The 27408-nt window shown below is 40.6% G+C and overlaps 1 protein-coding gene across 2 annotated transcripts; it reads right to left on the bottom strand.

The window, feature by feature from the left end:
- Positions 1 to 353: 353 nt before the first annotated feature.
- Dnz1 (DNZDHHC/NEW1 zinc finger protein 11) lies at positions 354 to 25679 on the bottom strand. Of its 2 annotated transcripts, XM_075692791.1 has the most exons (8): positions 24878 to 25246; positions 24145 to 24307; positions 23508 to 23614; positions 22314 to 22375; positions 22118 to 22214; positions 18963 to 19035; positions 13368 to 13476; positions 354 to 10780 (listed from the first exon to the last, which is right to left on the bottom strand). In XM_075692791.1, exons 1-8 carry the CDS (start codon positions 24994 to 24996, stop codon positions 10707 to 10709), a joined length of 804 nt encoding a protein of 267 aa, XP_075548906.1. In that variant the 5' UTR covers positions 24997 to 25246; the 3' UTR covers positions 354 to 10706. The 2 variants fall into 2 exon arrangements, with proteins under 2 accessions (XP_075548906.1, XP_075548907.1); XM_075692792.1 differs by lacking the exons at positions 354 to 10780; positions 13368 to 13476 and adding an exon at positions 16030 to 17072 and having other exon boundaries at positions 24878 to 25679.
- Positions 25680 to 27408: the final 1729 nt, after the last annotated feature.

Genomic DNA, 27408 nt, shown 5'->3' with positions numbered 1-27408 from the left:
CTGCATGATTCGCGAAGGACCTCACCCGTCGTACGCCACTGATCCTTCCGTGAAACTTCTACATCAGTAACTTTGGGATTATGGCATCATTCTGAAACGTTTTTGCGGCTGTATGTTTATTACAGACTGGTACGCACCTGCCACTATGTAACACATTCTTGGGCTCAGAGTGGTTTCAGGGTCCTTAAAGTGCACGCTCAAACCTAAACACACAGATGTTTTGCATTCCACTCACATCAATCATAATATTACCATCACTGCCAGGATCGAATCTGCGACCTTTTGCAAACTAGAAGAACGTCACAGCCGATGGGCTACAGCAGACGACTGTTTATGATACAAATGAACTACAAAAAAAAAAGAAAACTTTATTACCAACAATCGGGTGACACAGTGCAGGATCACGAGTGCACTACAAGATCAAGCGTGCATTAGGCATGCTTAATCTTGTACCACAACATCCACAACATACTTGTGACAGGAACATCTGATGTCTCGGGAAAGAGTTCAGGTGAACATTAAACAGAGCAGAGGTTTAAGTGACAATATTTTTGGTAACACATCAGTACTGGTGGTGGATGTCAGGAACTGAGACACTATTTATGAACAAATTCACTAAAACTCAGCCACTGACTTTTTAAAAATTCCTGCACTGCATAGCAATGTATTTTGCCAGACCTCATGAGTTCATTTTTTTGAAGTACTGCTCGAAGTTGCTGCTAAGCGCAGAATTTTAACAAATGTGATATGGCTTTACACTGTGGATTTACGGGCTTCAATTTTGCAGTTTCAACAAGCCCCATAAAGTTAGTTGAGAAAATGGTCAGCTTTGGTTATTCAATTCATAAATAGCTATTGCACGATTCACAAATGCTATCGTGAATTAGTTATAAAAAAACGCCTAAAAGTCTTTTCACCTCTGCAGCAGTGTGTTTCATAATTAAAACCTTCCCGAAACACATGGCATAAAGAAGCTGCAAGTACAAAATACAGAAAAATGCAATTACACAAACAAATAACACAAAGAGCTAGAATGTTTGTTGCCTACTGCCCCCCTTACACATCAAAGCAAGTGAGATCAGAGCACCTTAATAGGTAAATCAAAATACCTGAAAGTCACTCATATGCACAATAACATGTTCGCAGATTCATTCAAAATAAAAAATTTCATCGGGAACAAGTCTGCCTCATGTTCTGGCCGGCCACAAGGGAGTTGCAGATAGGTGTGAAATGTGCATCCGACATGCAAAAAATGAAATCTGTGCCTAGTACCACTGCAGTTCTAGTGATGATGAATTGCAGCTTTCTCCCGAGTTTTGACAACACCAAAGCAAGCAACATGATAAAAGCTCCTCCCTTTGACAAAGCAGATAGAGCATGTACAAGGACTTCGCACACGGAAGAGGCTGCAGCTGTAATATTCTATCAATCCACTGCCTCTCTGCTGCTTTAGGACGTTTCTAATGTGGCCGAATTTAAGAACGCAGAATTTGCCAATAAAGAACAAATACAGCAGATGTAAGATAAAGAAAGACTATTTCAATAGACTCAAATTACACAGTTAATGTGCACGTTCTTCAAGCCACATTCATATAACCCCAACAGACAATGAACCCAAAAGTAAATTACATCTTTTTAATTGAAATGTAAAAATGAAAGTGGATGAAAACACAGCTTACCGCAAGTGGAATCTCATCCGAAGCTTTTGCATTGCAAATGCAATGGTGTTGCCAATTGAGCTACCGCGATGCCGTTTTCCCATCCACTTTCTTGGAAGCTACATAAAGCGCATGATGTCACTGTTGTTATTACAGTGTTAAAATAATTTTCAAGAATTAAGAGCACATAACAGCAGCAGCTATGAGTATGCTCAAAATCAGTCACTTTGTTTTCTTCCAATAAAAGTTTTTTCTGTGCTCACCTGAGCTACATGATGTCTAAGATGCCTTTTTGTTATTACTGCTATCATGCATGACGACAGCCTTCATCTGAGTTTTCTCTCTTTTGCAACTATGCTAGGTCACGGAAGTGGTTAAATCATGTTGCGTAACTGAATATGAATGACATCATGCTGTTAAGTATATAAACTCAAGTAAAAAGGACTAATAGTTAAGCTAGGTAAGCAGATATCTGCAGAAATTCTAGATTTCCACATCTGCAACATCCTCTGCTGGGCACCAAGATGTCATTGCATCTTGGTAGGATGCGGTATTGAGGCACCTTAATGACAATCTTCGAAAGAAATTAACAAAACATCAAAGGGCACATTTCAAATGAGATTACAGAAGAGTTGTACAAAATGACAGCTGTCCCACAAGAGCACACCCCATATTGCTAAGTGGCAAAAAAATGTTCAACAGGCTGCACACAATTTACACTACACAGCATTACAACAAACTCAATGGCACTTTGCAAGAAAATACAAGGTTAAGATAGATTTGAAGGATTTGTACATACTTTTTGGTTCTAGCACTCAGAACACTGGCACACATAAAATGCACACTACTAATTCCACTGCACTCATACATTCACAAACGACAACATGAATATAAAATGTTTTGTAGAATATTAACTTAGGTGGAATTCTTTTCTGGAGAACATTTTAATAAGGTTACTAAAATCAACATAAAGGATCATCACCGGTGTCCTTTGCAGTGATTAATTCTTTCCCCACACATTAACACACTGAAATAGATTTTTCAATAACATAGCCAAGTCTTTACATTGCACAATCTTTTGTGATAAGCTAAACTCTTACATCCTCTTGCTCTAAAATTTGTCTATTATTGAATGTATGCATACCAGTGCTGTTTTATTTTTGCTCCATTATCTTGTGTTTGAAGATTGTTTTGATCATTCCTTGTTTTTTTCCTTTGTAGTTACATTGTCCTGCATTGTTCTTTTCTGTATTACCTTCTGCTTTTTTCTATCACATGTGTGAAATTAGCACTTCATTGCAACACTCTGCTATGTACTACACTCCATGCTGTGTTCATTGAATTTTAAAAATTCCACCAAGATCTACTTACTTTGCACATCCCGGGATGACATATACGTGACATATTAGCTTTTCTTCCTTTTCTTTTGTTTATGTGTTTCCACTATTTATTTCCATTGTTACACAAAAAATGGCTTTGAGCATCCTACCTTCAATTTTCTTGAAATGTTTTCTATTCACTTAGTTCTCTTATATACACTTAAATATTCGCACATTGCTTTCTATTTTAGCATGTATTTTAAGATATATCTTGTACCTTCTAATACAGTTTCATCTAACAAGTGCAACGCTATAGCTAGAAAGTTGCCTATTTTTGCTTTATGTCTGTATTGTTGATATGAATTCATAATTTCTTTAGATAAGTTCTCCATTCTTGCATTACCATATCATTGTACCAGCCCCTCTTAACCCAATGCCTAAAATAAAGGCCCTTAAAGTAGTTTGAATAAATAAAAATGTATCAGCTGTCTCGTTTCCTCTTCCTGCTCTTTGTTCCTGAAAGTACGGTATACCGCACACTTGGATGCCCCTCTTATCCCTTCAGAAAAATAAATGAAGTGAAATATTATCAGCCAAGATTTACAGGCTGCTGTTATACTGCAGTAAACAAAATATAAAGATGATGTACGAAATTACCCAACTGGAGAACTGACTGGTGCCTGGTGCAAAACGCAAACCAGAAAAATAAAAGAAAGCCTAGCTCAAGCTTATCACCGGTTCCCTCTGGCACGCACAACTCTTTCAAAGTATGAGGAAAGGTTAGCTCCCCCGTGTTCACCCTATGTTCACCTTCCCTGCAGATTCTGGATGCAAGTAAGTTACAAGAAGGAAGGCAATAAATGAATGTGAGGCAATCAAACAGTTTATAGCCATCAAACACAGTGTGTCACAAAGCAGTGAGAGCACTCCAATGCTTCTTCGAAAACACAGGCATACCTGATGAATATTGACTACACAGGACCATGTGTAATTGTGTCCCATTTATACGTTAGCGTCAAGAATACTTGTGCACCTCCAGCAAATGAGGACTTTGCGGTACAGCGCAAATAAGATGGGACGAAGAGGCACAGAAAACACACACACACTGCTAACTTTCAACAATAGACTTAATTCAGAGAAGAGCAGTACACATATCCTCCCCTTGGCACTTTACTGGACACGTGCTCCAAAAATGTCAGTGAACGTAAAAAACACAAGACGCGCAATAACAGCAGGCTCGTGGTATGCATTTATGACATGCACAAAAATTTTAATTCCTTTTTTTTTATAAAGCAATGAAAGGTTTGCTGACGCATGTGTCACCACACATGTTTATGTATTGTGCTTCAATGATTACCTTAGTCATTTCATTTGCACTCTTGCCCAGAATAACAGTTTCGCTAAAGAGGGGCCAGCAGGTGCACTTATTGCAGTGAATTTCAAGGAAACCATCGGGTTGGCATGTTTCTCTCTGTTTCTTCTCACAGTTTGTTTCATTGGTACGCTCTGGCCTAGTTTCCCAGAGACTGCTAAATCTGTTTGGTGCATAAAAAGCAGCCCTAATATTGCCACATTGTGAAATTTTCTTCAGGTTGTGTGACACATGGTGAATATGACGGCTGACAGCTACCCTTTTCTTGTCAGAAATAGAGTGCACTTGTGCACCTTCTTTTGCTCGAACCTGCTTGAGTAGTCCTGCTACTGAGATCACGATATGATATGAGTATCGGGAGTCACAGACATTTCACCTGTTGCCATAAGCTTAAGTGTACCAAGTGATCATATGATTTTTTTCAATGTATTACTAAGGCACAATTTTACTATTCCCCTCTTGACAAGTTTAGAATGTGCTGAATTAAATGGGAGGAGTGGATTGTTAGTCCGAGGATGATAAGACCAGCACATGTGATCATCAGTTAAAACAAATTGTAAGTCTAAACACAGGATGACACCATCACATGGCATTTCAAACATAGTTAGGAGCTTATTTAGACACTCACGTATGACAGATCGAACAATGGCAGATAGCTTTTTCTTTTTAGCTATGTTAGACAGAGCCCTTGAGGGAAGGTTGAAAGATTTTTTCAAGTGTGTAAAATATTTTGCTATGTGGACAATTTTTTTAATATTTATTGACAGCAATTCTGAACATTTCAACCATGAGTGTGCAAAGTGCGCGACCAAGAGTGCAAATGAACTGACTAGGTTAATCATCGAAGCATCAACATAGCCATGTATAGTGATACATGTGTCAGCAAACCTTCTATCGCTTCTTCAAAAAAAGAATTAGAATTTCTGAAATGCATACCACAAGCTTGCTGTTGTCACGTGCGTTATGCACTTCTTAAGTTAGCTGACATTTTTGAAGCACGTACCAAGTGACGCGCCTAGAGGAGGATATATGTACTGCTCATCCCAGAAATAAATCTACTCGTGAAAGTTCGCACTGTGTGTGTTTTTTCTGTGCCTCATAGACCCATATTATTTGCACTATGCCGATGGCCTTCAATATCCCATAGGCAGCCAAGGATTTAATATTCATGATTTAGGTAAAGCAATTTATTATACTTGAACAGTCTCACCATGTTCTCATGTTTTTTTTTTTTAAATGATGTGCAGTGCTCTATTACACCTTGTACCGTCACCATCTGCTGATGTGCTTAGTTCCTGTGTTTCATTAGTCATTATCATAGTGCGCAAGGTGCAATCATCTTTCAGTTGATTCTCATTTACAAGTTCCTAGGTAATTTAGAAGTCCATTTGTAAACTGCATTACATGTACCAAGTATAAGCCTTTCTCTTTTCTTTTTCATTTTTAACCAAACCGACTTCATGCAACCGTCTACACTTCACTTTATTTAAAAATAAGGAAATATTTGGTATTCGATCAAATATTAAAAAGTTTTCTCCTTCTTTTTTCAAATGCTTGCATTTGATTCAAATACTGCCAATTATCAGGCTTCGTTATATATATCAGAACAAACTTAATTTGGTAATAAAGCTTGGTTTCTGCTTCGCAAAACATTTGCAGTTTTGCAAGTGCAGCCTGAAGGAACCAGTTGAAGATGCCAAAATGTTTCATCTTAAATGCCTGAGAAAATGTGCAGCTTTTTGTTACACACAGACTCGACAGTGTACTGATGCACCCACACGAAATGCATATTAGGTATCATGGTAAGAGTGCTATGTAAAGTGCCAAACAGAAACATATGTGAAATCAAATTATGTGAAAACTGCTGTTGTCATCTAACTTGACTAGAACCAGTTACCAGGGACTGCAATTCAGTTAATTGGGCAAGTAACTTATCTTACAAATAATCAAGTAATCATGAAATAGATTATGGATGTGGCATAAAACCACCGGTCAAAATTTCTCTGGCCAAGCCATGCACAAATAAATTACAACATAAGTGAACGTCAACATAACAACATCCCAAGATTGAAATACTCACAGCTAAAATCAGCATGGTATTTTGCCAAATCGTAAGAAAACTTAAAAACTCAGAAATAAACAGTTTCCAAATTTGGACAGAGTGAGAGACGCTCATTCTGCCATTTGCCTACCACATTTCCAAAAAAAATTGGCAAGGTGTGCAAATTTTTCTTAGAAAGGCCGGTGATCTTTAAAATAATCAGTTACACAGCATTCCAACTTTCCTGCTCATAAAACAAAAATTTCATCCCTAAGAATAAAGCTCAATGCACAAGACACCATAGCTGTTTTGTTTCTGTTTATTTACTCTACTGCTAAGGAAAGAATTCCTAACATTATATATGCTTGCACATTAGGAAATAGCTCGATTTTGACAACTCACCCTGCCACAATAGTGTAAAAAACTTTAGTTCCAGAAATATTGTGAAATGCTCACTTCTGTTCGTTTTGTGAGCAATTTCATGCATCACTCACGCATCTAACTGTATGGCCATTTTTTTTTTTCGAAACCTAACTATGACGTAAATGCAACTTCACCATGTGCACGAAGTGATGAAAATTTTAAAGTGTCGAAGTGGAAAAAAGTGTATGCGAAGTGTGGAAAGTCGGTCATGTGGTAAAGGTATATAGGTATATATATATATGCATAGCATAGAAGTTGGCATTTTGATTATCTCGCAGCCTTACACCAGCACTCTCCCACACTGATCCGTTGCCAGCTGTTGTCAGCACAACAGCAATGCTAGGCCTAGCTGCTTTAACGTTCCCTACCAAGCTTCCTGCTGTTTGGTGTTGTGTTTTTCATTGACAGAAATCACTGCTGTCCACAATGGTGCCAACTCTGCCTTTGAAATACTCTCCGCCAGCTTCAAAGTGCAGAAATCACGGCAATTGTTAAGCTTTGCATAAAGCTATCTCCCAAAAGTCAGCTTCGCCGCACTACTTCAATGTTACATGGTGAAACATATGCAATGTATTGCGGTGAAGCATACCAAGAGTAGAAAGGGACCACTGACTCAAGACATACGTATTCCTTAAGAACACATGTGTGCACCCACAGTCTCCTGTCACAGTATGAGCACCGATACGCCTAACAGTTGTATCGGCAGGTCGTCATAGCAATTTAAAACGTGCTTGTGGCAATTTGACCCCTTGCAGGCAGTAAAAGGCCTGCATTAATTTTTCTGACGTTTTCATGGCTTCTATGGTGCCCAAAAAATCAAACGTTGCCTGTATATAAAAGACAACTCGCCAGACTCAACTAGTATATGTGGCAGCTTGCCGGAAAACTTTCTGTTATGGGAGAACTAGCTCTGAACTATAAAATCTTCTTATTGTAAAGATTAAGCGTCCAAGCTGTTGTTTTCCCTTGACAGTAGTACTCATGTTTGTTAAAAGCAAAGCAAAAGTGCTGACCATATATTACAGGTCAGGAGAGCTCCAACTGATGGCATCACTGGAACCAAATCAACATTTTCTTTGTACTGCAAATAACTGCACATGCATCGATAGCTTTGCGAAAAAATTCACCGACGGTTACAATACTTCCTAATGTGAAATTTAAGCGCAGCTTATACATGTTTTCATTTCATGATATATTGGCTGGCGTGGACAATCTGTCTTGTGTGGCACGTTCCCAATGGAGCGCCTCGCTAATCGGGAGATCGTGCAAGGTAGTGCCTGAGCGACGCATGGGCGCAATTCGCAGCAGCCACTGCAGACAGACCTTCACTCATGCAGCGCTTTGTTTCCATATATGGTATCGATGGATACACTCGCCGCATGCCTTATCAGTGACGTCATCGGTGAACAGACGATGCAAGCTATTCTGGCACCATCTCATAGCGATCGTCCCCACAGAACACATCTTGCGTGGCACTACTACTTTTCTTCTCACGCTTTTGCCGCACCCTCCTCCTCCACTTTCCTTCTCGCACTCTCTTCGCTATTGCCGTCTTTGATTCCTCGCTGTTCTCTGCATTCACTTTTTCATCTTTCACTATGCTTGTTCACTTGGTTACGCCGAGGACGCCAATACTTGATGCAAGAACCGGCTCCTAAGAGCTGTGCTCTAAAATGAAGAAGAAAGCCTAATATATGTTCTAAAAGTTAATAGTTTAAATTCTGTAACTGTGAACTACCTGCACATGTCGCATTATGGCTCTTGTTCACCTTATGATGCGAGAAATTTTGATTCACTGACATGTGCACACCTTACAAGTAATGCCCATGCCTCAGAAACATACCTTTACAACAGGTGGAAAATTTCATCTTTGTAGTATCGGCTACTACAATGGAAGGTTTTGTGAACTGTGTATCAGACCAGATGTTTATGTATTAGCAAAGAAGAACACCAAGAAAATAAAGAGGGTGTAGTAGGCAGAGCAGAGCTAGCATCGATCGTGGTCGGAAGGTTGACACGTTACGTGTCATTATTAATGATACTGTGCCTAATGTCATAACAGTGCAATGAGTTCTAACTTAAAGGCCACTATGCTCATACTCGGCACATGCTGAGCATAGACATGACACCTTTACGAGGTGTGCAAGAGTCGTGATGCTTATTAAGAGCATTTATTGAAAGCGAACAGTGGAACAAGACTCCACTTCGCGATTTTTTATGTTCAGCAGCAACACAGCTAAAGAATTTATTCTACAACAGAATTTCTAAGTGGAGTTACCAGTACAATTAATCAAGAATGTGAACGAGCGACTCAAGTGTTTGAGTTGCATGCAGCCTGGTTGGTATGGCACCGAAGGCAATGTTTGGCACAAAAGCTCTGAGACAAGCACATAAAAAGATAGACATAACAGCATAAACTTTTTGTTATACGTTGGTGTTCGTGTGCCTTACTATATACTATCCTTGTCTCAAGATTCTGTGCTGAACATCAGTTTCTGAGTTATTAAACTCTTTTATGAGGAAAAGATGCCCTAAAACTGGGTTTACACTACTGGGAGTGGTTGAGACTGCTGAGGCTGCTACACCATAAATCAGTGCTCACTCAAAGTCAAAGGGTATTGAATAAGTCTTGGAAAAGCTGCATTTGGCAAAGTATCTACATTAGAGATGATAGAGGATTTGAGTGAAATGCTGTGTGTCCAGAGAACAGGTAGAGCTGCCTAAAAGCTACAAAAGAAAAGGCAAATGCTTGGCAATGGCTGATACTGTATAGCATACTAAATTTTGCAGGACAAGCACTTAACACAAAACACCTATTACCAGTTCAGCATATAAAATTTTTTCCCAGCAAAAATTCCACAAAAACAATGTTCAAAACTTGCTAGAATACACCGGATATCTTTTTGAATTAGTTAAAATTTACTGGAAAGACTTTTACTGTAAGCCTACTATACATCAAAAGTTGATATTAGTTGTTGACATTTGTGGGGAAACTAAATTTCCACTAAAGCTAGCAGGAAATTCACTGAAATGGCATCAAAGAAGAGCAATCAGTGTTAAACATTTGCCCTGTTCACCATAGGAGCAGCTAAAAACAATATTGCAAATTGCCACGCTGAATTGGTATCCACAAATAAAGGACACATTCAGAAATTCGCTTAATCAGCATGCATTTGTAATCTTCGTAAACAGTGAGCAAGTTCACAAACAGAGCATCAAACCACTTATTGTACCTCGGCATTTTCTGCTCCTTTCATGAGAGGGAATGGAATGCATACGAGAGCACTCAGCAAATTATCACACACGCAGCATTCAATTAAAATCATCATCATCTTCCTATAGTTATGTCTACTGCAGGACGAAGGCCTCTCCCAGGAAACCTCTCTTGAAACCCTAGTCTTGTGCTAGCTGATTCCAAATTGCGCCTGCAAATTTCTTAAATTCACCACCCTGCCTAGTTTTCTGCCATCCCTGACTGCACTTTTCTTCCCTTGGCGCCCATTCTGTAATCCTAATGGTCCGCCAGTTACTTGCCCTATGCATTACATTACATCAAAATTATGTGTCTGTAAATTCCTCATTGTTCTTAACAATAATGAAATATGACACGTGTCAAAAACTGCTGCATGTTTGTAGGTTTTAAAGTATAGTGGTGAGAACCAGACCGTCAAAACAGTAAAAGTATTTCAAAGCAATTATTGTAAATCGACGGGCTACCCATGTTCAATAAAGCACTGCAAAAGCGAACACATGTGCAACACTTAGTACTTATGCGATCAACACAATCCAACAAACAAAACAGTCGGGAACATGAGACAGGTGAAGATGAAACACTGTTTCACAGTTCACACATAAATAACTGCACGTCACCGGATACTCCACTGAGAAAGGGATCACACATCATATGAAACAGCGTCGAGATTCGTGGGTGCAGAATCGCAAGGGAACAGCCACAGGAAGGGGGTCCCTACAAACAGATGATGAAACATGAAGTCACTATGGCCAGGAACCAGAGAGAACACAAAATTCTTTTAAATAAAGAGCAGATTACAAATATCTGTCAACACTAATACTAGTTCAGTTATAATTCAAAACTAATTCAGTCGCGTTGACTCTGAAGTCTGCGCCTACATTATATTCATATATTATTCTGCATGAGCACTATGGCATCAATTGAACATGTGCATGTCTTTTGAAGAGACAGCACAAACACTGTCATTAACAAATACTGGACTGAAATTTTTTGACAATAAGATCACAGTCTATCCCATAAATCATATTAATATATATGAACTATCAGTGCTGACAAAATAATCACCTGAAGCCAAGTGCACCACCTATGGGAGCCTTAAACCGCTGCCCCCATTACACTCCATGAAATCAGTACCAGTTATTAAAATCTTTCATATCACTACAGGACACGTTTCATAAACAAGAGCACACCAGGTCAAACACATAACCGAAGAAAAGGTCCTCTTTTTATTAACAGTGTGGTAGCCAAGACACTTCTAAGCTTGATAGGAAACTGGAAACTACACATTTAGGCAAAAAGCCTTGATAGTAAGACAGGGAAGACAAGGAGGCATTTTAGCTAATATAATTTGCATATGTCACCTGCTGCAGCAGTCTGCACCTAAAAGATGTGGAAGTTGATGTTATGCAAAGCATTTTACACATTGTTGGCTATCCAGCATCATTCGAGGTTCCTCAAAGAGTTGCCAACGTGTTTGTGTAAAGCAAGCAATTGTGTGCGTGCGACACGAGCAAGACAATGACGATGATAAAATGATGGCACCGGCATAGCGACAGTTTTGTTGTTGCTTGAGAGAAGTAACGCTATGACCTTCTGTTACGACCTGGGCTCATCCTAAATGCAGTACAATATCCCACAGTGTTCGCACAGAAGCATGCGTGCACACAGCGTCTTCGTAGTATTGTCTGCTATACAAAAAAAGGACTGGGGAATGTGAGCCGATCCAGACAGTGGGTGCAGTCGAACACAGCATCTCAAAGCACTGGCTGCCACAAGGCAAGAATTAGAGAACCTGGCACTCTGGCATTCGTGACATACGGAAAGGACAGTGGTCGGTCTGTGCCAGTGATCTCAAAAGGCTAGTCGGCATGGGCACGAGAGCGGCGCGTGCGAGATCATGACAAAATAATTAGAGCATGGGGCGGCTGTGCTGGGAGTCAAAGGCTAGATCCCATTACCAAACATATGAATTTTCATTTTATTGAAAAAGCTCAAAATAAGGCAGGACAGGAACCTACTTACATACCTAGCTAGCACTAAAGTTCGTGGGATGAGCCAATGAATGCTTCATATTAAAAGATATCTATGCATCTGATCTGCACAGTGAACATCACTACTCCTGCACTGTTTCACAGATTTCAAAAGAAACTTTGCTTTGCAGCACAAATGGACTTCTGTGCTACCCCCAATTCTCTATCACATAAATAAAATATTATTTGATATTTCACATTCAAATTAATGTGCCATAACCTATAACAAATTGCACAGTTGACCAGGAAACAGATGCAGCTACACAGTTCAGTGCCTCATGTCGTGTCCTGTTACATGAGCAGTAGTATCACCCTCCAAACAAAAAAAAAAAAATTATGGGGTTTTACGTGCCAAAACCACTTTCTGATTATGAGGCACGCCATAGAGGAGGACTCCGGAAATTTCGACCACCTGGGGTTCTTTAACGTGCACCTAAATCTAAGCACACGGTTGAACATCTTTGTTGAACATCTTGAAGGGGCAGCGCAAAAAGACGATGACAGAAGGCAGGAACACACAGGACACGGCCTTCTGTCATCGTCTTTTTGCGCTGCCCCTTCAAGATGTTCAACCAGTACCAACTCACCCAAATGTCGATCCTTCTAAGCACACGGGCATTTTCGCATTTCGCCCCCAACGAAATGCGGCCGCCGAGGCCGGGATTTGATCCCGCGACCTCGTGCTCAGCAGCCTAACACCATAGCCACTGAGCAACCACGGCGGGTCACCCTCCAAACAGCTAGCTTGAACTGGTTAAAGGTGACCAACAAAAAAATTTGACCGTGCTAAATTTTTAGCAAAGTGTTAATTTAACTATTGTTTAAGTAACATGAGTGCACTACAATATTTATGTCCTGACTGCATCTATTGGTAGGCTTAACAAAACCCTTAACGCACATCAATTTTTTTTAAATGAAAAAGATATTTAGAAAAAATTACACAAGCTCTGGTTTGTTTAAGTGACAAATGACTAACAGTTAGTCTTAATAGTATAGCAAGTAGTATAAGCTATATTTCTAGTTTTTTTTTTTTTAACATGATAGCTTTCTTTGGCTCTTTCAGTCGTTTTTGTGGTTGGTCGGTGGTTGAGTGATGGTCAGTGGTCAAACTTGGCAAGAAAAACATTCTCTCCTATCTCTCACTAGTTCAGTCATTCAGGCTATTTGCTTACATTGACAATCACCATCGATGGTTCTTGCACAAATTTTTGTTTCTCCAGAGGAATCAATTTAAGAAGATTACAAAACAAAAGTGCACTTAGCGCACTCACCACGACCACAAACTTCGCTCATAAGAGCCATTTTTGGCTTTCTTGCCCGGAAAGGTCCTTTCTTCTGTATTTGCTCGACAGCCGTTTCATCGGAAAGAATTGCCTGGAACTGAGAAATTGTAATTGTTAGAACAAAATCCGAATTCCGAACGTCTGAATAGTTCTGAAAAACAATGTCTCAATTTTACTGCCCAAGAGTAACAAAGGTCCCGTTTCAAGGCAAGGACATTCACAGGCACCTTATCTATGGCCATTTCTCACTGGAAGGTTTGTAACAGCGCACCTAAGACAAGGATAACAGAAGGAATAAAACGACGACAACTTCTGTTGTCCTTGTCTTGGGTGCGCTGTTACAAACCATGAATCCCAACCAACTGGCCCAACTTGCCGTTCTGACTCACTGGAAGATTTGGATGCGGATGGCACAGGTAGATCTGCAAGGTAAGTCCCAAAGCCCTCATCATGACAGCTTTCTGATGAAGTGTGGCCAAAAAAAGCTGATCATAAACTCCCTACAAGCTCATAAAAACACAGCTTGAACCTCTACCCAAGGCATACAGACACCATTTCTGTTTGTTAATGACTCATGTTGCTTAGTGCTCTCAAGCAACCCCTGAGCCACTAGAGACTGCACAGTGGAGGGCTGAAATGCTTCAGGTTAATTTTGGTCAATGTGGAGTTGATAAAGGTTCACTAAAATCACGGAACATAAGTGCTCTTCCATTCTGCCTCCATTAAACTGTGGCCATCAAGACCAGCAGTCTAATCCTCAAACTCACATTCTCAGCATCAAGATACCATAAGTCACCAAGCTACTGCCACAAGCGCACATTTATCAGCTGGTGGCAGCTTCCCAGTTCCCTATAAGCAGTTTCAGTCCTTTGATCATGAAAGAGTGGCAATGTTAGAGTCAAACAAAATTATAAGGAGCCCGGGTTGCGCTATACATCAAACTTGCAAAACTTAGTGGTATTCATGTCAAATAAATATGTTAAAAGGAACTTGACTTTGCACATACTATCAAACTCCAAGCACCTACAACCTGCACTAAGGAACTGCCTGGCGTGACTCTTCTTTCTTCATGCATATTCTTTGCAAGCATTCTTTAGCACATGACCAAGGGGTAGAGTACAATACAAAATGCATAACCAAACACAGAGATATAGATTGTACCAGATTGCTACATTACTTGCACGTGCTGCTGTGACAATTAGGTCACAATGGGGTGTTTCAGCACTGCAGCCTTTTCAGCAGCTTTGTTTTATCATATATAACGAACTCATCATAAGTGTTCATAAAAGCTTGTTATACCCGGGTTCGGATATATCAAATTACTTATTAAACCAAACTCTTTTTTTAGTGCACAAAACATTTCCTTATAATCAGATTCAACTGTATTCACAACAGCTTCAGTTTTGTGCTTGCAGCCATCAAAAAAAAAGAAATAAGCCCTTACAACTATGTAGCTTTAGCCGATCCCTTGCTACATTCCAAGTTTACTAGTAATCTTCACATTAACTGTACATGGTCGTACAGTTTCCTATTACTCTCCTCTTCTTTATAGTAGCACTTGTGACACAGTTTTCACAGTCAGATGCATGCAAAGTATTGACTACAGCAGCGTTATGTTTTGAGTGACATTGCTAAAATAAGCCTTCCCCAGAAGTGGGGTAGCAGATTACCTAACCTTGTTACATTTACCATTAAACTTTTCTCATAAGACTGCAGCACTGATACAAATGATAATCTCTTATAAATGTTAGGATCAGTAACAACAAAAAGAGATTCCTTACTTTTATGTATTCTTATTTACACTTACTATTACTATTCTAATGACTTACGTTTTGGATATGCTGGATATATTGTTTCAGCTATAGATATATACAGTCTACGATGGTTACAACGAACCCGAATGCACAGACTTTCGTATATAAAGGACCATATTTCAACCTTAGTTTGCTCTACCTATCTTATTAATGTAACAAAGTTCGCTTTTAACGGACCGTGCTACAATGGACTATTGGCTACAGCAGACAAAATCAGGGGCAATTTTTGTCAAAATCGGGCACACAGAACAGACTTTTGCTGTGTCTACACGGGCTTACAACTGACTTGCGACGGTCAGCTGACGATCGCGGCTCAATATTGCGCTCGTGAGGGAGGGAGGCCGTCTTCTTCTGCACATGAGGCACGGGGGGGGGGGGGGGGGGTTAAAGGGGGTAGTTCTACTCCGGCGGCTGCTGCTTATTGCACGGCCACACAAAGCGATATGCAATGTGGAGAAAGTGCACACCCGTGCGGGTGCCGTATCTTGAAAGCAATCTGCGATGTGGACAAAGTACACCCAATGCCGGTAGCTTCGTATGCACTGTGCTTTCGACGTTTAGTTCGCGTTAAAGCTAGAGACAGCACGAAGGTCAATTCACTCGCTGCTGCTACAGCGCTTCCGCACTTCGTTTTGACAGCAATTTTGCGCAGTCATCGAGCGAGATGTGTTCATGTTTACCTGCTTGTTAATTTGCTTGTTAATTTATTTAGCAAGCAAATGTTTACAACTTTCCACGGCCGACAAAATTACTATCCTTACTTTACATTGCTGTCTAATTTGCTATCGCAATCGATGCTTCGTCTCTTGGATAAAACGGAGACTTCCTTTTAGACGTTTAGACTTTAGACGTTTGTCACTCACTCTTTGCAGTAACTTTGTTACACATCACAACCACAGTTTCGGAAGTGAGGCGTTTCAGATATTACAGACATCGGATAAAACGGACATCTTTTGTCAGTTTATCAGGGTCTGTTGTAACGAGAGTCGACTGTAGTATATTTTTTATTCTGTGAATTACTCCAATAATGATGCAAAATGTGTACTGTTTTATTGTTGTCTGCCTCAGTTCCCCTTATGTAATGTCCACTCAAGCGTCCCGAACATAAATTTATTATCATTATGATAAAATTTCGACTCTAATGAAATTATGAGTAGATGACACAACACCAAAATCAGCTCAAAGTTTTACATACCAACTGAATACCAGCTGTTTCTACTAAGATGAACTAGTCCTTAAAAGCTGTGCGTAAAAGACAGAGCTGCGACACATCACTAACCCCAGGAAACAAAACAATAGATTTAGCCATGATCTTTAATTATGTGTTTGATTGGCTAATAGTAATACTGAAAAGACTTATAAAATAATCTACTGAAGAAAATATTGCATTTGTGTAACAAGCTAGTTGGTGCTCAAGGTATGTGCCATTAGTAAATATCCCAAGACTAGCACAAGTTTTGAGATACCCCTCCATAAACTTCTGGCACAAAACGAATTGGTGTTTGATTTCGGATACCTTTTGTGGCCTGCGTACAGCAAAAAAAATACCTAATGAATTACGTGGAATGCATCACAGGCGTAAAAGCACTCCACTGTCATTCCTTAGATACATGCAAGTAAAACACTGATGATATGAATTTCATGGCACTTCAAAAAATATTTGTACGATGTAATATTCGGATAATTTGGAAACAACAATCACAACACCAAAGTGATGGTAAGACATTCTTGATTATTTATTGGGGGTAACATTTGGTTGAAGAACTCCTTGATAAGCTTTCTGGACCTTTATTCCCTCGGTGTAGTTGAGTAGACAGTTCTTGCATGTGTAAAGCTTCACTCTCATTTCTTCATATAGGTTGCCAGCAGTCAATGTACACTGCAATGGGCACTGTTCAAGTGCTAAGGCTTCCACCAAGATCATGGAAGACCAAAATTTCGTATGCCATCTTTGCAGCTGTACACCATGGCACCTGTACACCATGACAGCTATACACCCCCCCCCCCCCCAGCTGTACACTGCTCCACCCTAAAAGGTCTCACGCCTGCTCAGAAATTTGTATTCTCCATGGCTGTATGTACTGTGTAAAGCAGACAGTGCGTACAAGACAGGCCTTGCACAGGAAAATCAGTTTTCAGTTAGAAGTACTTTATATGGACATATGCATGCACATTGATGGGCTTGTATGCTTGAATGAGAGCTTCGACATACAGTAAAACCTCGTTAAACCGTACCCGCTTAAACAGTAGTTTCGTTTTAAAAGTAGTAAAGTCAAATCCCCGACTCAATGGCCATCGAACATAAAGTGTTTTGTATCGCATAAACCGTACCAGCTTGCTGTGTACGTATCGGTTAACACGTAGTGTTTCCAATTTTGGTCGCACAAACATGGCAGTGTGTCATCTCGATCGGGCGGCCCGGCAGAATGACAAGCCTCAGAGATCAGAACAACAGCCTTCGAGCGCCCTGTGCATTTGCGTGTGAAGCCACATCAACATCAACATCATTTCGGTGCCGTGCCAGAGGGTGTTGTGGCGTCGTGCAAGCAAGGACTTGCGTCATGCCAAAGCTCGGTTAAAAAAGACGCCGGGTGCTCAGCATAGAAGAAAAATTAGACATCGTTCGTGCTATCGAATGTGACCCGAAGTCTGCACTGGCACGTGACAGGGATCTACTGTTGACTACGGTGTGTGGCATTTGTAATGCGAAGAAGTTGCTCAGCAGTGCTGCTGCGACCACGAGAGATGCCATGTCGGCTATGATAGCGAGATCGCCTACCAACTCGCCCAAACTGCCACGCTTTTGACGAGGTTCAACTTTTCGCCATCGTTGCCTTTGTTGCCGAAGTGTCGCCTAGCGGCAGTGATGAGGACAACTCGGAAAATGACAGCACGGGCGAATCAGGCCCAACAGTGGCAGAAGCTGCACGTTATGTCAGCCTCGTGAATGCAATCATTGCAATGAGAACAGCACCCCGCAATGAAAAAGGTGCCCCGTGACTTCTACAAGGCTACCACGCCTGTGCACGGAGAATATGTAACGCCAACGAGGAATCTGCCATGCGAGTGTTTGCTGAGGAGAGGGAGCAAGCTGAAAAGCTGGCTTGCAGCTTCAGTAAGTTCGAGGCCGCTGTCGTCGCTGCTATGCTGCCGTGGCATCAAACAAAAATAACACTTTTGTCGTGCGAAGTGAATAAATACTGCATGTTTTTTTCCCCCTTCATCGCACTCTCTCCGAGTGCCATTTTTGACAGGTAAGTGGGCGATCTCATACTCGATCTCAAGCTATTTCGGTTAAGCAGTACTACCATTTAGTATGTACTTTTTCCAAGCTCCAGTCAACTACAGTTTAACGAGGTTTCACTGTACCAAGATTCTGGGAAAAAGCAAAGGTTGCACTACAAGAAGGCTGGTAAAAGCATTTTTGACAAAGAAAACTATAATGCCTGACATATTGCACTAAGATGTCAGCGAAATCTGTTTGTCTGTATGGCAGAGAGGAAAAATTTTGTTATGGCATGCTACAATGTAACAGGCTGCAGCACTTCTACACTAAGGTTTTCAGATAAGCCTTACACATAAAATCAATATCATCCATAGATTTTCTTTTCTTAAAAAAAAATCGCACATTTATGAGCAAGAAAACATTGCCACAGCAAAAAGACTAATTCTAACATTTAGTCAAAGAGTGCAGCACAATTTTCATTTGCCTCAGGAACTAATGTTCAGCATGTCTCACACTAATTTTTGACTCAATGTTGATTCTTACCTGGTCACACATGATTGCAATCACAAAGATGCCAAAAAGAATGCTCTCCACCAGGAGGCAGACGGAATGAATCCTGTTACATGCAATGACAAAAGAGGAGGACATATAAGACAATACACTCATCGGCAGTGTGCTTATGAGAATGATATTAAATTGTGCATACAGAAACCATTCCTCGAAGTTCAAAATGAAGCATTAACACTACAGAAACACCAACATATTCATTGCATTCCTTTTTAAAATGCTTTGTATGCAAATGCTCATCATAAATCACAACACATAGTATGCCAATGTAAAATTATTTAATTTACAGCACCTTCTACAATGAGGTTGCAGTTCTTTTAATGGGACATTAAAGAGAAACACTGAATCAGTTTAGATTGAAGTATTATTTCCAAACTTTAATAACTTCACCCTAATAGCTTATTAGATAAAAAAATTTACAACAAAGCTAAATTTTTCTCAATTTTGCGGCATAACCCAAGGGCCGGTTGTTTAGTGTGACGTCACGAATTTCAAATTATTTTCTTGTTTTGGCTGGGTAAAAGTTCTTGAAAATTGTTAAGTTCAGTGTTTGGCGTCTATTTTTAAGCAGGTTAACTAGACCTGAGCAGACATCGTCAAAATCCATGACGAACTGGTACAGGAACCTCAAGGTGGCAACACCACGTCTTTCATTCTCGCACCTGTTCTGGCTCCCCAAGCCTTATCTCACAGTAAGTGAGGCTTTTCTTTTGTATTATAGTACATTGTAATTTATTAATACTGCTTGAATAATTTTCTTGTTAGTGCCCCTTTAACATCAAAGCCACAGCAAATTAACATCCCACTCCAGTGATGATGAACCAACAGTACATTTTCAAACTTTTCCCATTTGTACAGACCCAATGCTGAAACCTAAGGCAATCTAGGCAGTAAATGTACTACTACACAAAGGTACTGCATTTAGTAAAAAGTAGAACGGTTGTTGTTGTGCAGCATTGCTTCAGTGTACTTTTGCACATGCTCCAGTCATCTGAAGTGCACTGGAGACATACAGGAAACAGCTAGTTGCTCAAATGCATTTCTTCTTTCTTTTTTTTTTTCCAGATGTTTCTATACAGTTTCCTCGGAAAGGCTGGGTGTACCAACACTTGCGATGCAACTTTTGCAGGTGTGCTCTTCGGCCTCACAGTCTTTGCACAGGCTCATGCATTCAGTCAAGGCACATATATGTGTGCAAAGAGCTCAGCAGTGTCCATGACAGCAAGCTTTGAAAGTTAGTGTTTGTGGTATCAATAGAGCCCAATTACGACAATACTGAAATTCATGCAGCATTTCACTGTAGACAACAACTTGCTCAACTTGAAAAAATATCACAGTGAACCTGCGACTTTCAGAAAATGAAACCAGGCCTGTCTAGCAGGGCAGCTTTAAATTTTTACCAATTAGTAGGGTGTTGTAAAACCCCAAGGCAACACAGAAGCCATGAGAAACACCTTACTGGGGGGCTCTGCATTATTTTAGTCCTTCTGGGGTTCCTTACCACATATGCAAATGTTAAAGTGGCCATGACATGGTCATGCAACTATTCGCAATTTATCATTTGAACTGACAGTAAAGTGGCCAATATGTTTAAACACACAATACTGTGCTCTAAGCATACATTCTAACCTGAAATTTCAAGTTAAAATTGCTGCTTCTAACCCTTCCAACCGACATTGACAACCATTTTCACATGACTTGTGTGTCATCAAAAAGTGCAAGGCCAGTGTTGTGTTATCTGCTCCAAAACCATCTGTGCACTGTACCATGATGATGCAAGCCCACAGCTGTGCTAATGCTCCAGCAGAAACCTTCCCTTGAAAGTGAGCAACAGCTCCTCGATTCTTCGCACAGCGCATTGTGCCTACAATTCCTTCATTCACAATATAAAAACAGCACAAACCAGAGAATGGCTACAGGAACTATCTCAGAGTGAACACCATGGCACACATGCAAAAACAAAACCACGCATGGCAACCATGACAAATTTTCAGCTCCTGCCAATCACTTCCAATGCTTGCAGCACACACAAGCATGGCTTTCGAGATTGGCTCCAATTCCTCTGAGGAAGCAGTTGTTAGGGGGTGCGACTTAATGTCATTACCCATTAGCGTTGCCAGACTGCTGTACAATTTAACAGCATTATAAAAATAAATTTCTACCACAGTGAATGCACTGACATTTTGTCAGGTTGCTGTGGCACACTTGCGTTTAAACATGCAACGCTTAACTCAAGCCAAAAGTTTGGTTTCATGGCCCTTTAATACAAAAGCACTTTCGCACTCCACACTCATCGAAACGCAGTTGCCTTAGCAAGGGAACAAGCCTTATACTCTGCAGTATGATGCCATAACCACTGAGCCACTATGGCAGGTTAATTTAACAGAAATAAAGCATTGCCTTTCTTAAGGCTTATACCTTATGCTCTATGACTGCTTGCAACAGTGACAAAATGAAACTGCCAAGTAGAATGTGCCACTGCTTTGTAACGACAGTGCACTACTATTATTGAAATTGGCCGTTGGCGGTTGAAAGGCAAGTGAAGGTAGTATACTAATATTAAAAGGACATTAATGCTTTACCGTCTTAGTTTTCCAAAAGAGGTAAACTTAAACATACTATTTTTTATTCTGGCAAAGTCTTTGCACATAAGGATTGCATAGTGAAGAGCCGTGCGAGTGAAGAGCCAGAACTTATGTAAATGGCCAAAGCTTAAGAATAGCAAAAGAACACAAAAGAAAGCTAGAGACCATGAAAGATGCAATGGACTTGAGAATAATAGATGCAACATTAACCCTACCAGGTGCCAATTAACTTGGTCAATTGAAAATTTAGTTTCTCTATATTTAATGCCATTTTCAGAATCATTTAAATCTTAAAACAAACCACAGCAACACACATCAGGAATTTTCAAGTTGCCAGCGAGTTTTGTCAAGCTTACAGAATGTGGACTCCATGCAAGATTTCGCTACACTAATATCAGACATGAAAACATCAACTATTTCATGTCTAACATACTTAGAATGCACCTATCCACCTACTTGAAATATATGCCCATTATTACAGTGTGTTCCAATGCGATAAAAGTTAGAAAGCATCGCCTTATTGCAAAAGACAAATATGATACTTACACTCGGTTTTGCTTGTAAGCAGGGCTATGAACACAGTTTGCACATTCCAGGTTCCATGACACAGCCACTAATACGATTATGTACAAGCACCCCAGCCCTGTAAAGTGCAAGCATGAGAATCAGTATGCATTACATAAGTATGGTAATTTTCAGTGAAGATCACACATCAAGAATGAACACAAATGGTCGCCCTTACCAACATACAGGAGAAACTGAATAAAATACTTCTGGTTCTGTTCTCCAACACAGTTGTTGATCCTGTGAACATAAAATTAAGTATGATGAAATGCCATTGCAAGGATTGAAAGAACAAATTGATTTTCCACTGATATTCTAAGTGGTATCAAAAAAGAAATCAGAAAATTAATGTCCTCATTGCATAGTTTTCATGGGCATGCAATGTCAAAATTGTCAAATGCAGTTACAATCAAACATTTTTATAAAGAAGTGTTTTGAACCTACAAAATCCTTCATTGCACAGCTTGCTTTGTCATCAAGCACAAGCCCAGTACTGCACACAATACAGCAGGCTGAGCCCACGCAGAAAAAGAAAACTTTTACTTAACCTGAATTGAAGAAATACTTAGAGAAAGAAATGAGCAACATGCCAGCCCGCTCACTGAGGGGATAAAAGCAGTGGTGGCAAGCCCTCACTGAAGTTTGTCATGTCATCAGCTTCCGAATTAATCGCTGTAAAATGGCCCGCTGTGCATGCAAAATTCATCGGTGTGCTTGCCCTTGATTTCAGAGAGTTCGCCAGTGTTGGTTTCCATGATTCGTTCCTACAGCTCACTTACTTGGCTCTGACACCCAAGTGGAAGCACGAAGATCGCTGTGCCTGTATTTGTCCTATTTACCGGCAGGCTATGATCATGCTGCTCGTTAAAGTACTCGGGCATTTGGTCAGCAGTTTGTTTGCTTTTTTTATTCGGCATATGGACAGGGCTAACATAGCCACTGTGGAGTCGAGACCTTCCCATGTGGTCCTTGTTGTGGTGTCAAGCCAGCACTCGTTATTGTGCACCGCAGCACAATGGTGGCGGTGGAAAGCAGTGACAATGCCGCTCTGAGTGTTTGTTATAAATAACAAATCCGCTGTGTCAGGTAAACCTAAATTCCTTCATTGTAGTGGTACACAGAGTGGAGGTGTTGGCAATACATATAAAAAGGAATTTGGCCAATACATCTGGAATCTTTCATCATACAGGTGACTTCATTGCAGAAGTTTTTGTTGTAGAAGTTCTCCGCTATTTCAAGCATCAAGAGAGCTCACACTTATTGAATTCGCCTATGGCTCCCATATTTCCTATGGCACTGCAAATTTTCTCTGAGAAATTAGGAAAATGCTGCAATAAAAGGCACATAATGAAGTCAGCAATGTTTAACACACCAGGGACAATGGTGGTCCATCCTGCGAATGCATCGTTGGCATATTCTGCAGTGATGCGCGCGTGGCGGCCTGTATGTTTCACAGCGAGAGCATATGGTCCAGTCGCCCTGCCCAGTGAGAAAAAAAGAAAGTGAGAACACTTTGTTGAGCATGAAAACCAGCATGACAACTGCAGAAAACCAATGAATGTTTGAAAGTACATATTTTTCTTTAAAGGGATTCCGAAATGACCCCTTGTAAGTTTTGTGTCTCATGCACAAAAAAGACACAATAGCTTTACTCGATCAATGTCACGAGGCATAATGCATGAGCCAATGATAACTATAGTAATTCGTTAAGTTAGTGTTAAGTGAAGTTAAGAACTAGCGAGTTGTTTTGATGGTGGCATGCAATAGCATGATCTTCGGCAGGAGCTATGGCAAGCAGGGTAGTGTACGCCATTATTATTTGCTAGTGTGGCCAAATGTGAAACAGGCCAGTAATATATAGACCCAATGAATTCTTGTTAATGTCACTTGCTGGAATCTTAGTTAAGCCAAAGCTCAAAGAGGTGGCGTTAACTATATTCATGCAGTGTATATACTCAAAGTGCCAGGGAAAGCTAATTATGGTATGGTTCAGTAGCTGCAACCCTCACCTTGTCATCTATAGGCTTGTTAGCCCTCAGCGCATCCGAAAAATCTAGGTTCGTCTGAGGTAGAGGGACTGTTCCTGGGTCTGAGAATACTGCCCTCGTGTGCGCCATCAGCGTCAGGAACACGATGATGTTGAAGCACACCACATTAAATGCACCCCAAAGACTGCAAGAGAATTTCAAATATCAAATAACAAATAAAACCAGAACAGAACACGAGGACGGGTACCAGGTTACAGATCATTCGGGCAGAGATTCAGCACGGTTCAGCGGTGCCGTTACGAAGCGGTCATGACCATAGAGAACCCACGGGCTAAATGCACGAATCACAGTAACGTATTCAGACAACTGCTTTCGTTGGCAAAGAAGCGGTGCTCCGCGAACGCTACACATGTGCTGAGAATAAACCTCGTGGGAGAGTTTATTTAAATATAGAGAAGCAGAATGGGCGACCGTGATCAGAAGTGTCAGATGAATTTCATGCAGTGACAAGTGAGATATGCACCGACCTAGCAATTCAACTTCGCTCATACGTATTGCATTTCATGGACATTGCCATTTCATGCTTAAGATCGGCACATCTGCACCAATTTTAGAAGTGTTACATAGAGCTGCCATAAACATAAAGCTGATTTCGCTAGTTTCATGTCTGATTCCGAAAGCGTAGAGCGGGTACTTTATTCATGGCCCACGTCGTCAGTACAAAAATTTGCGAGACCAACGCTTGCATACGCACCTTGTGTACATCGTCGGAATGACCATCCACTCGACAATGGCATAATCAGCGTAAATAATTGATCCATAAGTGGAGCACACGCAAAGCAAGCCACAGATATCGTAACGCCACACTACCATCGTTATGAAGGCAACATGTCAACACCTTCAGCTGCTTTACGAAAGATTCATATTTCTATTAGGCGGTTCGTTGACACCCCTTAGTCTTCAACGATATGCTTGCATCTCTAACGATTCCCCTTGTTTCTCACGATCATCGTAACAATACAATACTCGTCGCCAACGCTAATATTTATGACACCTGCGGACCTACGTATCGCCAAATTCGCGTCGTACAAGCGGTCGCGCCCCCTGGCTTTCTTGCTAAGAAACGCCCACTTATAGTTCTCATTTCCGGCGCACCTTATGCTTCAGCGCTGCAACGACATTTAGTAGTTTCGGTTTCGGACCCTACGTTTTTCGCACAGAGGTTTCTGGTGGGACTTCGTCTGTTATTCTATATTGTATATTCAGTACTGCGTTTACATTTATGCCCTTAATTGTGCAACATGCGTTTTACTGCGGCGGTGTGTAGTTCTACATCGTCAATGCTGTCGCATTTGTCGGCCTGAGCTGGTTATATGAACGTAGTCATGCCATGTGCGCTCACTTGGGGCTCGTCCAGACACCGGATTTTTAGACACTAAGGATGCGGGTTTTAGGGGTCTAGAACAGAAACTTAAAGCCTCACTTTAGGCGCGATAGTGGCCGAAACAGGCACTTTAAAATTGTTCTCCAGCGAAAAGTATCCTGATTTATCTGACCAAGAACCGCTCCCCTGTGCTACCTGAGCACACAAAGGGCCGTTTTAGTTTTTTTTTTGTTGTTGTTGTTGTTGTCAGTCCACATCGTGTAGCCAACTTGTCTAATAAATTTGTTCTGACACAATGCATGGGCAGGTAGTGTATGTCTAACAGCCAAACTTTTCTGCTTACAATGACGTATGAAGTGCAGAAACCACGGGTAACACAAAATACACCAAGAAAGCTGCTAAACAGTTCATGAGAGAAGCTAAAATCCATAATTGATTGAAATGCATGGATTGAAATCAACAAATGCACCAGTTAAGAAAAGAAGCGTTGAAAAGTGTACGCTTCCAAATATTCGAAAATGTTTTAAGAAAAGTAACACATTATCCTCTCTAGGTGTCGGTTTTCAAGATTTCGCCTCTCTCACTCAGAAAAAGAAAAAGAGGGCTCAGCATCGACAAAGGTGAGTGGAGCGCTTTTGCTTTTCTATATGTTTGACGGCTTCGCGTACTCTGGGATTCTTGAGTGTCCGCGTGTAAGAACCTCTCAAATTTCTTTGAGCAGAAAAATACATCTTCCTTCTTTAAGATAGGCTGGTTTTGCTCAAAGTTTTTCTACAGCTACTGCAACGCGAAAAGGTATGAAATTAATTAATGATTTTAATTAATTAATTAATTAATTGTTGATGAACTAATTGATCTATTTATTTTTTATTTTTATTTATTTATTTATTTATTTATTTATTTGCTTGCTTGTTTGTTTCTTTGTTTGCTTGTTTGTTTGTTTGTTTGTTTGGCATTAATTTAGAAACATAAATGGTCTGGGACGGCAAGGCTAAAGGCACAGAGTATTCACCCGTGCATTGCTCAACAGTAAGGTAGCATTTACTGTATGCCTACAAAAATTTAAATATATACATTATAATACCGTTTCTAAGCAAGACAGTGTAGGTGGAACACAGTAACCTGTATAAGAAATATAAACAAAGATATACGAACTTTAGATCTGCTGCGGTACCTGTGTCACAATTTGAGAACTTTGCGCGAGAACTCTTACTTACGTGTTTCTTGTAAATCACCATAACTCTATTCTTCGCAAATTGTTTCTTCTTTTGTGCTGTTGGAGCACAGGAGTATATACCTTACGAACACGTTAAATAAATAGAGTGGCCGGGAGGGCGAGGTGAAGGGCAGAGTTTCTTGCTTTAGATGAACCGTCATCGGCTGGTTGGCTCTGTATAACTATGTACAAAGGAGCGGTGGCACCGAAAAATAGGACCACGTGACTATGCAGTCGACAGTACTTCCACAGGACTTTGCACGCTTCCACCTAACACATGCGCAACGAGCTCTATTTCAACAGCAATTCCAAAATAAATACTGCAGTATACATTTTTCAAAAGGCGGCGCTTTTCCGTTTGGAGTTACCGCTTGCAGTGCAACACGGAACTGCGTGTCCACTGCCGGCGGAGACTTTTGGTGATCTTTGTCTCTGAAATTGCAACCAGCGTCGGGGAGATGGTGATAGGTTATCAAAACTTGAAGTAAGGTTGACCACGTCAGCTCTTATTTCATTGCTAGGTCGAATTGCCAGTTGTGTCGGCATCAGCAACAGAGTCTGCCAATGCTGCCAGCTATTGTGGAAAGAAGGAACTAATGTTCTTTCGGGGGGGGGGGGGGGAGAGAGAGAGAAAGAGCGCCTCAAGTGGGCAGTTTCAGGCTCTAAAATAAAATACAAAAGGGAA

The sequence above is a fragment of the Dermacentor variabilis genome, chromosome 5 (genome assembly GCF_050947875.1).
Source record: "Dermacentor variabilis isolate Ectoservices chromosome 5, ASM5094787v1, whole genome shotgun sequence".
Taxonomy (NCBI): domain Eukaryota; kingdom Metazoa; phylum Arthropoda; class Arachnida; order Ixodida; family Ixodidae; genus Dermacentor; species Dermacentor variabilis.
The sequence above is the reverse complement of the archived record's forward strand: the minus strand, read 5'-3'. Positions and strand labels throughout refer to the sequence as shown.

What these genes read in the sequence shown, in the direction of transcription:
- Dnz1 (XM_075692791.1), bottom strand. Translation starts at nt 24,996, where the DNA reads ATGGTAGTGTGGCGTTACGATATCTGTGGCTTGCTTTGCGTGTGCTCC. An exon ending in ATTCCGACGATGTACACAAG is followed by an intron (nt 24,308 to 24,877) that starts GTGCGTATGCAA and finishes ATTCTCTTGCAG; the next exon opens with TCTTTGGGGTGCATTTAATG. An exon ending in TTGCAATCATGTGTGACCAG is followed by an intron (nt 13,477 to 18,962) that starts GTAAGAATCAAC and finishes ACAATTTCTCAG; the next exon opens with TTCCAGGCAATTCTTTCCGA.